The sequence below is a fragment of the Apodemus sylvaticus genome, chromosome 10 (assembly GCF_947179515.1).
Source record: "Apodemus sylvaticus chromosome 10, mApoSyl1.1, whole genome shotgun sequence".
Lineage (NCBI taxonomy): Eukaryota > Metazoa > Chordata > Mammalia > Rodentia > Muridae > Apodemus > Apodemus sylvaticus.
This window is the reverse complement of record NC_067481.1, coordinates 74,646,340-74,662,358: the sequence shown is the minus strand read 5'-3', so window position 1 is coordinate 74,662,358 and position 16,019 is coordinate 74,646,340. Positions and strand designations below refer to the sequence as shown.

General features: G+C 42.7%; 1 protein-coding gene across 3 annotated transcripts in view; it reads left to right on the top strand.

Moving 5' to 3' along the window:
- Rnf130 (ring finger protein 130) overlaps positions 1–16,019 on the top strand; it is a 101,563-nt gene that overhangs the window by 71,440 nt on the left and 14,104 nt on the right. The window contains exons 7-9 of one of the 3 annotated variants that reach the window (XM_052194692.1): positions 721–925; positions 4,208–4,301; positions 9,251–9,455. In XM_052194692.1, the coding sequence (XP_052050652.1) occupies positions 721–925; positions 4,208–4,301; positions 9,251–9,266 (315 nt within the window). In that variant the 3' untranslated portion in view covers positions 9,267–9,455. Of the gene's footprint in view, positions 1–720; positions 926–4,207; positions 4,302–9,250; positions 9,456–16,019 lie in introns of those variants that run through there. The other 2 variants (XM_052194694.1, XM_052194693.1) reach the window with 2 other exon arrangements.

The window sequence follows — 16,019 nt, the reverse complement described above, 5'->3', positions numbered from 1 at the left end:
TCTAAAACAGAACTCTTTTGGCTTAGAAGCCTTAGGTTCTGGGTCATGGCTGTCCCTGGTGTGAGCCATCTTTCTAAGCTCTGCCTTTCCTATGCTGTCTACTGCAGGCAGGAGCAGCCTCTTACTCTGCTGTTAGTGTCTCATACCCACTGCACACAGGTAGACAGTTGGCTGGAGCTGGGTACTCAGGCTTGGAAGCCTGAGCTATGATCGCTCTTGGTTCTGTGCTTTGTTTTTAAAAGTAGAAGTTTTGTTTTGTTTTGTTTTGTTTTGTTTTTCTTAACTAGGTACCAAGTAAATGGAGCATTTTAGAGAAGTAGCAGAATAAAAGAGGTATTCTTGCTGCCACTCAACAATAGCATAAGTGTTAACTAAGATAATGAACTAAATTTTCAAACTACAAGTTTTCTAGCTCTGTACACCATATTAGCCTCTCTCTGCCTGTGACAGTGGCCACAAATGGTTATCACGTTGCCAAGACAGTGGCCAGTTTGGAGCTATGGATTTTGGTTTTCCTTTGTACCATTTTGGGGGTGGGAAGGGGAGTGACCGGCTGATTCTTTGAAGGAAGTTTCTTAAATGACAGTAGGAAAAATAGATGGACAGGTAAATGAGAAGTGTGTGGGGTCAGTATGGCAAAGTCTGTGCAGTGGGTGTAAACATTCAGCATTTTATGGACTTGTTCTTATGATGATTTTTTAATATGGAACTATTTTGCAGCCAAATCTGCCATGTACTGATAATGTAGCATTTGATATGGAAAGGCTCACCAGAACCCAAGCAGTTAACCGAAGAGCAGCTCTTGGTGACCTTGCCAGTGACAGTTCCCTTGGCCTTGAGCCACTGAGAACTTCGGGGATATCGCCTCTTCCTCAAGATGGGGAGCTCACTCCTCGAACCGGTGAAATCAACATTGCAGTAACAAGTAAGTGGGACCCTTGCTCTAGGCACGAGAGCCTTGCTGCTGCTTGTTGAGCACCTGCTGACTGTCAAGGAGAAGGCCACAGCCACGTGGTCAGCAGTTTTGTAAAGGATAATGTGTACATTTAAACACATGTGGAATAACAAACGCCCTTTATAATAGGGAATGTGTGTGCTGGTGATTATGTGGTTAGTTGTTTAAAGGTTGGCTGTAATGGCTGTTCCATGTTTTGAGATCATTGCATTGCAAATAGTCGTGTTAAAGGGAAGCACTGGGTGTGGTGTGGACTGACAGGCAGCAGTGTTGGTGTGCTGCATGCTGAGCACGGCTGCCAAGGTCTCCTGGGCTGTCAGCAACTTAGGGAAAATTCGAAACTAAAACGTATTATGAGATAGTTATGAATGTTTAATTGTTGAACTGTTAATAAGCAAAGATATATGGAGGGCAGTGCCCGTCTGTACAGTGTGAGTGGGTTGGTGGCGTATGTGTGGGTGTTGTAGGCATTCATCTTTTAACAAGCAAACTCTTTCCTCCGTTTTCATCTTTCACATGCAGTTTCCATCTAACAACCTTTCACCCATCTCTCGTCGCCACTCTGGTGCTGCCTTCTCTAATCATGCTGCCGCTTGCCCAGACTTCAGGCCTGGAGTGCATGGGGTTCCACTTACTCTGGGAGTCAGTAACAAACATGGGGGAACAGTTTGTGGACTAGCTTGCTCTTTATGTGTTAAGACTTCTGTGGTCTGTTTTGTTGAAATGTATGGTTTTAAACCATCCAAAGATTGCCATTTGTCTGAATGCCAAGAACCTTCATTCTTTTAGGAATAAAACTATTGTTTGATATAGTTTGACTTATCTCTTACCATTTCCAAATGTCTGTTTTAGCAGCATTTCATGGTTTTCCTTCTTTGACATACAAGTTTTATGGTCTAGAGTTCACTGTTCTAGTGGTATGAGAGAAGATAGAGGTGATTTAAAATTGTGCTTTTATAAGTCCTTCATTAATCGGGCATTTATTGAGCACCTACTACATTAAGCATACTTCTTATCATTTTTATGTGGGAATGTCTTCAAAATCTTGATAATAAAATCTTTTGATGATAAAAATAATTCACATACCAAATAAAACACTTTTATCAGAATTTACACATAATGCTGGTAAAGAAAATTCATGTGATTATCTAGATCCAAAGTACCTGTTTTCCTTCCAAATCCCTATATTGCCCTAAGCAAGTTCAGTATATCCAGCCAGCACCCACTGTGTACAAGGAAGGCACTGTGCTAAGCAAGCAGTGGGAGGTCGAAGGGTGGCCCAGCAGCAGCAGATGGTGCCTGGAGTGCAGGTGGGGCTCTGGTGGTATTTCTCACATGCGAAGACACAAATAGGTTTATGTGTTCAGATTTCCAAAATATGAATGTAGTTAAAGTTTCTAAATATCAGTCTGCTTATCATGAACAAAGGTTTGTTAGAAGGCAGGTTGGGTGGCAGCTTAGTGCTAGGATGCGTTCTGTAAGGATTTCGGTTCAGTCCCAGTGTGGAGGAGTCTGCCTTTAAGGAAAACAAGTAAGAAACAGGCACAGTGGAATGTGCTTAGAATCCCAGCACTTCTAGCACTTAGGAAAAGGCAAAAGGATTAGAAATTCAAGACCAGACTCAGCTATAGCTAAAAAGAAAGGGAAAGCAAAATGAATATTATGTTAAGTTCCTTGCTGTTGATAGCCATTCATCTCTTGAGTTTTTTAAAATACCAGGATATGTTATACCCAACTTCAAAAAAAAAACATGCATGCATACATAGGTTAAAACAGTGATTTTACATGGACTCTTGAATGTTTGTCTTGACTTCAATAAAAAGCTTAAATCTAATGCTATGGAAATCTGTAATCCAAGAAGCAGTGGTTTCAGTGTCATATGAAAACAGTTTGCTAGGAATTTTAATCATATAAACCAATCAGGCCACAAGGATTAGCTCGCGGAACAAGCTCAGCATCCCGAGAGCCTAGGAAACAAGTTCTCTAAGCCTTTTCTAGGGAGGAAAGAGCCATGTGCACACACCGTTTATGCAGTTTTAGGATTCAGGAAAGCCAGACTAGGAAATGCCCACGGTGGGGCTGGGAGGAGCATTTGATACTCTTCCAGAAGGACCTGAGTTAGGCTCCCACCACCCACGTGGGGCGCCTCACAACCACTTTAACTCTAACTCCAAGGAGGGTCCCACACCTTCTTCTGGCCTCCATGGGCACCTGTGCTCACATACATGCATACACACATACATACACATAGACACAGGTACACATAACTTAAAATGTTTCCTGAAAAAATATTCATGTCACATCGATGAAGTCATATGAAAGCCATTATTTTGTATACTAATTTTAAAATGTTTCCATGAAGAAATTCTCCTTTTAGGCACAGTTTTGCATGTGAACATTTGTCATGCCATGATACAAATATAGAGGAACTTAATAGAATTACTTTGTTACGCCATCCCTGTTTAGTTTATTGTGGCACTGTTTCGTAGTTACGACTTGGCATTGGTTCTGAGGCCCCGGGTTAGTCTCCCCTCCTCCCCATGCGTGTATGACTTTGATGTTGACTTGTACACACCAGAGCTCCAGCTCTTTGGTGAACTGAACACCTTCTCGATCACTAGCCCTCTTAGGTTTCTACAAAGACAGAGGACCAGCTTTGTTCCCCAGCAGGAGTTGTGAACCTATTTTCTTGGCACAACTGTGATGTGTCTTTTTAATAGGAATACTCTAAGTAGACTGATAGATAAGAGCAAACAAGGCCAACACGAGTGGCAGGTCTGCATGGAGGAGCCTTCTTCTGCTCAGCGTACCCACAACACTTTTGAGAACTCCACTCTATGTTCCTAACCCTTATCTAAGACTGAGTGCTAGAATCATGCAGAAATATCAAAAGGAAATTTGAAAAATGGTTGTAAGTTTGGTTGTTCTGTCCTCTAAATTCACAGTGACACATGTGTCCACGTACAGTCCTTCTCCATCACTTCCCTGTGCCTCTAGGTGGCCACACTCCTCGTGTGCACTGAGAGAGAGATGGCTGAGCCTGCTTTCCTTCCTCCGTGCAGCCTTCCCAGTGCTTCCACTAACCGTCTCTAGGTAGTAGCTTTCTGGCAAACTTCCTCCTGCTTGACTTCCTTGAGCCAGCCTTGGCTCACACCTCCGTTGACGTCTGCTTCGTATTTGAGGGAAGTGTTGACATCGATTTGACTTAAACCTTCTCCCCAGAGTGATTTCCTCCCTTTCCTTTGTCAACAGAAGAATGGTTTATTATTGCCAGTTTTGGCCTCCTCAGTGCTCTCACACTCTGCTACATGATCATCAGAGCCACAGCTAGCTTGAATGCTAATGAGTAAGTAACAAATTGTTTTTTGGATTGCATGTGCCAGATGATCCCAAGAAAACATGTAGTTCTCATGAAGGTGGTGAGATTTAGCTTCCCACCTCTTTCGTGCTGATCCCAGTGGGATCATAGTTAGCAAAATAATTTATTTCATGAGCATCTATTTTTAGTCACACAGAATGGGAGTTCACTTTGTTCAGTTAGGCCAGCACACATGAGCAACGCTCTGGAGGCTCTCTTTAGTCCAAGCTGGATCCGCAGCATCATGCAGACGCTAGGACTCCAGAACAGTCTTCATATGTGAAGAATGTCAGTGGCCTCAGCATTGGCAGGAATAGCTCCACTCGGTGTGCTCATAGGACTCCACCAGGAGAACACTGATTCCTTTGCCTATGATCAAGGGCAGGAGAGAAATGGGAAGGAAATCCACTGCTCTCAGAATACAGTTGGGAGTAGAGCTATATCAGAATAGACAGTCAAAGGGCAGACAGAGGCCAGGACACGATAGAGAAAGTCAGATTTGACCTCCATGAGGCACCAGTCAGGCTTCTTAATGGTGAGATGGCCCTGCCCCTAGGAGTACACAGAGCTGGGAATGGTAGCAGAAGCTGCATGTTGTTGCTTTGAGGGCTGTCACAGGGGAACCTCCTGGTCGTTGTGATGCAGTTATCTCCCAGAAGTAGGATTCCACAGTGATGTGATACTGGAAGGGTCTTGTTTGCCTTTGTTCTAAATGCTTCCGTTTACTATTCAGTCCTTTCTTTTACTGGAGTTTTCATACACCTTAGAAATGGATGCAACCCCAGGCCAGTGCCCACATTCAAGCCTACATTGCTACTGGTGCACATCATGTGCTCTCTGTCTTGGAGTATGACCTAGCATTTTAAGTTGCCCACAATAACCAGTCTCCTGGAGTAATTAATACTGTTCAGCTGAGGAAACAAAAAACTTGACTTCTGCTATTACCTCTAATCTGTTGACAAATACAGGAAATACCTTCTAGCATCCATGACCCCATACATATTGAGAGGCCATTGTGGTACACTGGCATTCTTCACCCATACTCATTACCTATATATTAGGTTGGCCAGCAGCTAGCTACCTCTGTTGATGCTACAAGATGCAATATTTTGGCAGTACATAGTGTCTCATTCTAGAGTAAGACACATCAAGTTGGTTCTCACTCCGCTCCTCTTGGCATTAGATTTCTCTGAAGATTATTTTAATCATCAAAATAAACAGATAATGATTAGTCTACATCATAGGGCTCTTGACTTAGCATGGTGCCTAGTTCGTAATAAGTGCTCAATAAATGTTAACCAAATTCTGCTGAGATTCTGCTACAGTTCTGTGAAAAAGATGGCCATCTGGGGCCAGTGAGGTGGCTCAGTAGGGAAGCCACTTGCTGCCAAGCCTGATGACCTAAGTTCAATCCAATATCCACAAGTTGTCCTCCAACCTTGACACATGCATACATATTACATACAAACACCATGGGACACAGACAGACATGTACATGCTCATGCTTTCTCTCTCTTTCTCTCTCTCTCTCTCTCTCTCTCACATACACACACACATACACACACACATATATACATACACACCAAAGGACATGTACATATGCGCACAGACAAAAAATAGATAAATATAATCTACCTTAATAAAGCCAATGAACTTAATTTTATCCATGAAATTAGATACAGAGCATAGGAACTCTGTGGGTGCCCATGATTTCAAAAACATTTTTGTTTAAAGTGAAGTCATTGTTTGGTCTGTAGCCAATTGTCTAGCTTATTCCCAATCAACCTAGATAATAATGTAAGCCCAGTTCTTAAGATTTTACCAGTGAGGGTGCTGGTGAGATGGTTCAGTGGGTAAAGGTGCTTGCTGCCAGGCCTGACTTGCGTTCAGTCACAGAATCTACCTCATAGAAGAAAAAATAAAGGTTTCTGCATGTTGTCCTCTCACCTACACATGAACACACACACACATACACACACACACACACAATATGTAAATCTAATTAAATATTTTAAAGAATTCAACTAAGTAACAACCAGTACAAATAAATAGTGATGCTCTGGACACTTGTATAGAATTACTAGACAGTTTAATGGTTCTCTTACTCAGAATCTCCCCAAATGCTCAGTCTATACATCAGATACTTTAGATAATGCTAAATAGGAACCCAAGTGCCTGCAGGGGTCATATGCTTCAGTTGCATGCACAAATGCATTACTCAAAACCTAAGTCATGGGTCTTCATAGCCATGTCTTAGTCAACCGTTCTCCCATTAGCCTTTGTAGATGGTTGATTTGCAATTGTTCATTTGACTGTTACTTCTTTGCCTTCAAAACCATCCTAAAGGACAGTATTCATAATCCCATTTAGAGAGAAAATTGAGTGAGTGTGTGTGTGCATGTGCACATGTGTGTATACACACCTTAGGGTACATAAAAAGATAGTCACAAAAATATGGTGGTGGGTATCTTAGGTTCCGTGTTTAGGATATTTTCCTCTCCATTGTCAGCTTCTGTAACTTGGGGTTTTGGTTTTGCAAGCATGAGTTACTTGGTTTGTTTTTTTTTTAAGACCATTTATCATGAGAGAGAAAGATCAGTCACTCTGCTAATGTCTTTCTAACAGGTTGGTTTAAATTCCTAAATGAGTTTATTCCAGATAAAAGGTTTTTTTAAACAATTTTACAATTCTTCATTTGTGGATTTCTTAAATCTACCTACTCATTTTGCCTTTATCTACCAATAAATTTACAGCCAAGATGTGGAGTACATCACCACAGCCAGCTCTTCAGGCCTCGGTTTGAGCAGAGTGTTGCTATATAAAAGGCTCTGAAATGGAGTCATTAGATGTCTTGCAGGTGCTTTGCTTAGAAAGGAGGAAAGAAGAGGTAGGAGTATCTCCCGGGGTCCCAAGGACTGGTAGAGAAGAGAGGAGTTGCTGTAGACCGGGTGCCCCTCTGTATGCACAGTATGTACAGCTAGTACAAAGAGGGCACGGCTCACTAGAACATCACAAAGAAATGGATTTAATGGAAGAAAGTAACTTTGTATCAGGCAGAGTTGTCCATATGGATAACTGGTAAGCTAATGAGTTTGCCAGTTGTTGCCTGGCTATTCCCCCAGAACCTATAGTCTGGGGCTGTAAAGGCAGGTCACCCTTTGAGTTACATGCTGCTGGGCAGGGCAGGATCAGAGCCACATAACAAGGACTGGGGTTGCTTTCTAGTTCCCTCTTGCAAGACAGAATTTCAAAAGCAAAGTTACCAGACACCTTTTTTGCCATCACCCAGAGTAAAAGCTGTTTTACTGTGGCCTAGACTCCCTCATACATGACTAAAACAAAAGTTCACAGAAATGGCTCTCACTGCCTGCTACATCCTGTGATGTAAACTGTCTTGCACTTTATTTCCCTGTCAATGCAAGCTCTAAATTAACTTCAGGAGCAGTTTGAGAAACGCTTGTCTAAGAATTTTAGATGTCTACTTTTTCAGTCAAATAATCTTGGTCAGACCAATATCCATCTTTGGCATTTTTTTTTAATGTTACCATTAATACCTTTCTTATGAACACAAAGACTTAATGTTACTTTCTGAGGTGTATACAGGGAATAAGTCTTCCTTCTTGTCATAAGAGGGATTGACAGTGGGATTCAGGCCTGTGCCTCTGATCCCAGCTCCTTTCTTTACACTGCTTGGCTCTGACTGCTCCAAAGCACACTGAAGGACTCAGTTGTGACCAGAGAAGGAAGTGTAGTTTCTGAGCAGATGGTTCAGAAGAAGAGTCCTAGGCAAAGTGATAGTTACCGTTGGTCTTTGGCAGTAGCCATCTTCCTTTCCCAGAGCCCCTAAGGTAGGGTTACTAAAAGGCCCTTCTATATCATAATACAATTTTTCCGAGGAGATACCACAAGGAAGAAGTGGCACCTTCAGTTGGGCCGATGACAAATGAACAGAGGCGCTTGTTCACATCAGAAATGACCATTGTTCACATCAGAGCCTTTTCCCGAAAGCGTGGACTAGCTCCCTGACTCATCCTGTGCTCACTGGTCACCAGCCTCATGGGAACAGGGGTGAACTCAGAGACCCGGCTTTCTCCGTGGGAGTTAGAAGTCAAGAAACAAGCAAAAAGGAGCAAGGGAGGGAGCACTGTGCACTTTGGGATACACCAAGAGTGCTGCTGCTTTTGCACTGAGGAGCCTTGCTGGAGAGGGGCACAGGGTGAGGAGAGACAAGGCGGGTTCAGGCGTGTGCTCTGAGGCCTCCCCTGGAGGAGGCAGCACCGGGTATGGAAGGCACAAATGGCCAAAGGTCCAGGGGTTTGAAGCCTGGATCCTCAGCATAGAGGAAAAGATTAGATTTGGGACAGTGGAAATGAACCAGACAAGGTGGTAGGGAGGCCCTGCTTAGGGACTAAGCAAGTGCAAAGATCCAGGAAGTTACATACTGTCAGGTGTCAGGCAGGGGCTGCAAAGGACAAACAGGATCCTGGGGCAGCAGGAACCTCCCAAAGGACTGCAGGCACTTGTCAGCTCTTGTTATAGAGGCACTAAGATCACACTCCATGCACCCAAAATCTGAGCAAGTTCTGAAACAGCACTACACATCCGAAGTCTGCTCTTTGGCTCTTCCAGATAAGCCATAGTAGTCCAGGGTGATACAAGGAGCACACTCAGCAAAGGCAAACCAGCTGGGATAGCACTGTCCCTGTGAGATAGGCAAGGACAGTTAGCCCATCTGTTCCTTACTCACTCTGGGATATTAGAGCAAGGTGAGAGGGCGAGCTGGTTAGCCACCAGGGAGACAGACTGCTGGTCTCACAGATACGAAGGCTGGGCAGTCCCAGGCCATCCTGCAGTTAGGAGCCATCTCTGTTGTTTTAGAATGCTGACAACTTCCCTTTAACTGATTAATGACCTCTGTTTTCCCTTTTATTCCATAGGGTAGAATGGTTTTGAAGAAGGAAAACACTGCTTTCTGACTGATTGCCTTGAAGGAAAAAAGAACCTATTTTTGTGCATCATTTACCAATCATGCCACACAAGCGTTTATTTTTAGTACATTTTATTTTTTCATAAAATTGCTAATGCCAAAGCTTTGTATTAAAATAAATAAATAATAAAATAAAAGTACCGTGTTGCTAAGTATCCTTCGCCAGCGTGTGTTTCAGAGGCTGATTTTGATACCACATCTAGAATATGCTCATGACTCCGTAAGAGGGTAGGGGCAGTATGGCTGCTGGTCTTTACCATGGATGCCTTCTGTGCCTGACTGGTATAGTAGAACAGGGACATCCTGTGTGGCACCGTTCCCCCAGTGCCCAGCTGATTTACTGTTTTACTTTCAAGGATGCCTGTTCACCTGGTAACCTCTCTTTCCATTGGCTGTGGTCCTTGCACCTTCACTAGGACGTTAGCTTCACACCTAGAACTTTCAGGTGTTGATCCCCACTGTATCTCCCGGACCTGGGAGTGTGCTTTGCATGTAGTAAGTGCTCAATAAATTGTGGGATGAAGGAATGAATTGTTAGGACTTGCAAACTAGATACTCCTTTTACTTAGTATGTATATTACATATTTTTTAAAAAGTGAACACAAAAGAATTAGCCAAGAGCCATTTAACATGTGTTAATGAAATATTATTAAAGAAACTGTTGAGCTATTTTGTCATGTTGCATGCTTAAAGGATGGTCGATCTTTGTAAACTGTAGTCAATTCTTGGCCTTTTACATTAAGGTCTCTGAACTGTCGTATTTCTGTGGGTCTTCACAGGCAATGTAACCATCACAGGTCTCTTAATTCCAAAACAGTTTGTCACCCCCAAGGAACCTCACACCCACTAACAGAACTTCCCACTCATGCTAGCCCTGTGAACTAGAAAACCGCATGTTTCTCTGTAGCCATTCTGAGCACTTCCTGTGGATGTAGTCTTACAATGTGTAGCCTTCTACATCTTGGCTCTTAGTGTGTTCAGGAGTCATCTATGCTGTATCATGTAGCAGTACTTCATTCCTATATAAGTATGGTTTATTTTTGTATGCTATTTTTGCAAGTTTGCTGAATTTAACTAATCTTTAGTATTCCTTAGGACTTTCTATGTACACCATCATGTCATTTGAGTGTGGGGTGTTTTATGTCTCTTTACAGTCTGTTGTACTTCCTTGCTTGTTCTTCCTTAGGTAGACAGCAAACATAAAGGATGTGGACTGACTTTCCTGTTTTATTACAATCTTGGTGGTAGAAGGGAGATGTCAGTTTGTCAGCGTCGAGTGGGAAGTCAGCTGTAGGGTTTTCTTACTCGTTCTCCATCAACTTGAGAAAGTAATATACCCATAGGTTACGGGATGTCTTTACCACGGAACTTTTAGATTGTGTCAACTTTTCTCTGTACCTATTGCAGTGATCTTGTGGTATTTTGTCCCATATTAACATAGTGTATGATACTGATTTTTTTTTTTAAAGACAGAATTTGATAGTGCAGTTCAGAATGACCTCAGACATTCAGTTCTCCTAAGTGCTGTCGCAGCCAAGGCAAATCCCAACAATTACACTTTTTCAGTATTCTGAGCCAGCCTCACATTCCTAGGGTAATCTCACTCACAGAATGGGTCATTTTATGTTGCTGGACCCAGTTTGCTAGGACTTTAATGACTTCTTCAGTTTATAAGAGATGTTTGGCTATCATTTCCTAGTTCATCTTTGCTCCACTTTAGCATCGTCATAACCCTGGTCTCACCAGTGTTCTGACCTCTGTGTTAGGAAGAGCACACAGGCCGATGGTAGAGTTCTTAAGACACTGAGAACCTCTATGGTCCATGCTCCCCTTCCCAGAAAGTCTGTTGGGGCTCACCCGCTCACCCACTTGTCCTCCCAGTGCTGGGCTGCACATGTGCACCACAACACCTGGCTTGTTTCCCTTTCCTACAGTGAAAGAGTAGGTTATTGAACTGAGGTCTTTGGGGAGTTTTCGGTATTTGGGATTTGTTGTTGTTTTGTCTGGAAACAGTCTGTCTGTGCAGGCTAGCCTGGAACTCTGAACTCCGTGACCCTTACACTCAGTGTCCTGAGTAGGCAGGGCCACGCATGCATTGCTTCTTTTTAAAGTATGGGTGCTTGTAGCCAAAAGTCACCCTCCAAGTCCTATTTCTTCTAACCATATTTATTTCTATTTACTAATCTCTTCTTTTACCTGTGATTTCTTCGACACACTAATTATTTAGCAGTTATATTCTTTTAACCCAACATATTTATAGATTTTCCCAATCTGTTACAAATTACCCATTTCATTTTAAAATCTTCCAGATATGTTTGTTGGCTGGCTGGCTGGCTGACTGGCTGGCAGGCTAGTTGGTTGGTTGGTTGGCTGGCTGGTTGGTTGGTTGGCTGGTTGGTTGGTTGGCTGGCTGGCTGGCTAGCTGACTGGCTGGCTGGCTAGTTGGTTGGTTGGTTGGTTGGTTGGTTGGTTGGTTGGTTGGTTGGCTGGTTGATTGGTTGGCTGGTTGCTTGGTTACTTGGTTGCTTGGTTGCTTGGTTGGCTGGCTGGCTGGCTGGCTGGCTGGCTGGTTGGTTGGTTGGTTGGTTGGTTGGTTGGTTGGTTGGTTGGTTGGCTGGCTGGCTGGCTGGCTGGCTGGTTGGTTGGATGGTTGGTTGATTGGTTGGTTGGCTGTTTGGTTGGTTGGCTGGTTGGTTGGTTGGTTGGCTGGCTGGCTGGCTGGTTGGTTGGTAGAATCGTGGAGAGCGTTTGTACTTTTTATCCTGTTTAATGTACCAAGGCTTCCTTACTAGCACACCTCATCTGTTCCAGAGGGCGTTCAGTGTGCACCTGGGAGGATTTTGCTGTTATTAGGCACAGTGCTGTGTGGGCGTCTGCTGTATATAGTCAGTGTGTTCAGTTCTCTTTTCATTGCTTCTTTTCTGTCCTGACTGTGAACATTGACTCTTCACCTACTGTGGTTAAATCCTCTGCTTCTCCTTGTGATCCTATTGGGTTTTACCCGTGCACACCGGTTTCTTCTGTCATGCATATGGATGTGGAGAAATGTCTCAGGCACAGTTTGCACATTTCATTCCTACACTCTGAGCTCCACTGGTTACAGGGCCCCTTGGTGGCACAGCTGTCAGCTGACCTTATTCTCCAACAGAAGAGTTTGTATAGTTGACATCTTCCTCAGTACAGTTTGATGAATTAGCAGAATAGCCCCTGCCATCTCATCTTATTCCAACAGAATCACAGTAGTTCTACTTCCGCTATTTCTTCTCATTTGTGATCAGCTGTTTCTTTCAAAATAGTCAACAGAAGATGGAGGAACTCAAGCAGCAGTGTTGCTGTTTCTGCTAGTTTAATGTATCTCCTCTCCACAGATTCTAAGTCTTTAGCATCCCATTCTGCTTCACTAAAAATAAGTACTATCAAATAATTTTGTAAGAAATAAAGCATAATTTTTGGCAAGAACTAAAAGATCAAAAGGAGTACATTTATAGGTTGCAATTGGAAATGTAGGCCATCAGTAACTGAGATAAGAATGTGGTGTTTTGTATCTTTGATATTTAATTGACATCAGGTTTTATGTGTTCTAATCATTATCTCAGTATCCAAGAAAGTAGAGTGTGTGTGTGTGTGTGTGTGTGTGTGTGTGTGTGTATTTTACATTAAAATATGTTTTCTGTTCCTTTGGGCCCAATTCATAACTATTTTTAGTAGTCATGATATGCACAGAGTTAATATACAAAACTGAATAATTTTTTTCACTCAGTATTTTAAAACTTAGAATATTTAGGCTGAGGCAGGTGGGTGTTTCAGCCCTGAATCCTTGGGAAAGTTTTTGTAATGAGTAAAGCATACATTGTTTTTGCTTTAGTTTTTTTTTTTTAACCAAAAAAATAAATGTTTTAAAGAATACTTTGTCAGGGAAGCCCTGGCACCAGTGGACCCAGAGTTAGTGTGTCTAAAGAGGAACTTGCAGAGTCTCCTGGTCCCATGTTGGGCCAAAGGCAGATGCAGCCTCTAAGCCTGGAAAAGGAAGCCTCGTTTCCCTTTGGCCAGCAACCTTCTAGCTTCAGACTTAAATAGAGAAGATTCCAAAGTGTCCTTAACTTCTTTCCTCTCCAGTTGACTGGTTTTACTGTAGTAAATTTCTTATCCAGTGTTTAAGAATTGGATTAACAGCAGCAGACAACTCAGAAAATGAACCTGTGATTGTCTCCTCACTCTACTTACTGTTGGGCATAAATGTGTCACAGCTCATCTTTGGTCAGGGACCCTCTCTCATTTGGAGATAGGGACAGGCAACAGACACTTGTGGCATTGAGCTCCTGTCCAGGCAGGCGTAAGCACTGGACAAAGTAAACTGAACCTGCACCGTTTCTCCTGAGTGTTTTGCCTGTGCCGCAGCTAAGGCTGGCCTGTGAAACAATGTCTACTTTATGTTGATTTGATCTGCATTAGAATGTGTAGCATACTAGCATGAGGCCCTTGCCTGGCTCAGCCTCCTCATCAACGAGTAAAGGTCACTGGAGCAGCATATAGGACTTGGAAGGCTTGAAAAATTGTTAGTGAAGGTGCCTGGCTCAGTAGTTTCTACATTTCCTTCCTTTACTTTAAAAAAAAAAAAAAAAAAAAAAAAGCTGATCCTGCAAAGTCTTTCCTGGTATTGAAAAGGGGAAAGCCTTGTCAGCCTGAGAAAGGCTCTAGGCCACTAAGGTCTTACAGCTCATCTTCATTTCCTTCCTGTTCACAAAGTGAACACTGGATAGGTCGAGCTGTGTTCACCATGAAAGTGCAAGAGGTCTCTCTTTCCGGGAGAACACATAGCCAGTGCTTAGAGTCTTAGAAAGGCTCGCTCTCGCCTCCCACCGCTTTACATGAAGAAAGATCCCTCTGAGATCCAGGCTGCTTTCTACCCAAGCAGTATTTGTCACATGTCTTAGGGCGTTGTGGTTACTGCTTGGGTAGAAAGCAACTACAGACCGTCATGAATGGAAGACATGCACAGCTGAAATAGATCAAGCACAAAGGCATTTCTTTAAAAAGATAGTGAAGGGCTGGAGAGATGGCTCAGCTCTCCCAAAGGTCCTGAGTTCAAATCCCAGCAACCACAGAGTGGCTCACAACCATCTAATGCTCTTTTCTTGAGTGTCTGAAGACAGCTACAGTGTACTTTCATATAATAAATCTTTTAAAAGATAATGAAATTAGTGTCATTTTCTGATCAGGGAGGCATCAGTGCGCAATACTAAGAATGAAAAACCGTCACTGCAGAGCACACACATCAGAAGCTGCAAGGAAGCATGGGAGAACAGCGAGCTCCAGAGTTCAAGGGAGAGAAATGGAGAGATACTTGACGGCTTTAAGGTTTTAGGCTTGCAGGGTAAAGTCTCGGAGACTTCCTTCACAATAATAAATATGTAAAAGTGCTCAAGATGTACAAACATGTTTCTAAGTGATAAAGATATCAAATTCTGTTAGTGCTTTTTGCCGTGATTTTTTTTAAGGTAGCCATGGGGGCTGGGGCAGCAGCTAACAGCACTTCCTGCTCATCCAGAGGACCTGAGTTCAGTTCTCAGCACCCATCTTGGGTGCCTCACAACTGCCTGTAACTCCAACTTCAGGAAATCCAATGCCCTCTCTGGCTTCTTTGGGCTTAAGTATCGATAAAAAATACTGGCCGGGCAGTGGTGTTAGAGTCTTTAATCCCAGCACTTGGAAGGCAGAGGCAGGCAGATTTCTGAATTTGAGTGAGTTCCAGTACAGCCCAGTACTATACAGAGAAACCCTGTCTGGAAAAAAACAAAAAAAAACAAACAAAAGGTAAAAATACTGGAATTGTGTCAATAAATTCTAAATAGTAAATGCTGTTAAATGTCTTTCAATTTAAAATTGATATGAGAAATAGGAAATTAAATTCACCAACATCTAAGTAATGCATTGGACATTACTTAGTCCAATAAGTTAAAATCATTCCTAAAGAGAACCCTAAGGTCCGGAGTGGTTCTCAGCCTTCCTATGCTGCAACACATTACTACAGTTCTTCATGCTGTGCCCCCCCCCCCAACCATAAAATTGCTACTTCATAACTGTGATTGTGTGACTGCTATGAATTGCAATGTAAATATCTGTGTTTTCTAATGGCATTAGGCAACCCCTCTGAAAGGATCGTTTGACCCTCGCAGGGGTCACGAACCCCAGGTTGAGAGTCACTAATATAGGAGCTTCTACTAGAGAATTTTTCGTAACATTTAAGGAAGAGTAGGAAAGGGGAAAACTTCCCACGTATTTCTGTGATCCGCATAGCATCAGTACCAGTTAACCACAGTTGAAAGGGAAAGGAAAGGGAGATAGGTTATTTTGTAAATATAGATGTGAATATTTGTTTTTTTAATTCTCTCTCTCTCTCTCTCTCATTTCCTATTTAGTGAACTTAATTTCCTATTTCTCATATTTCTATTTCTATATACACACACACACACACACACACACACATATATATATATATATATATATATATATATATATAGAGAGAGAGAGAGAGAGAGAGAGAGAGATATTACATACACGTGTGTGTGTGTGTGTGTGTGTGTGTGTGTGTGTGTGTGTGTGTGTGTTGCCTGCATGCCTGATGTGGCCAAGAGAACAGAAAAGGCATTGGGTCCCCTAGAACTAAAGTTCAGGTGGTTCTGAGCTGCCATGTGGTGGGAAATTGAATTCAGGTCCTC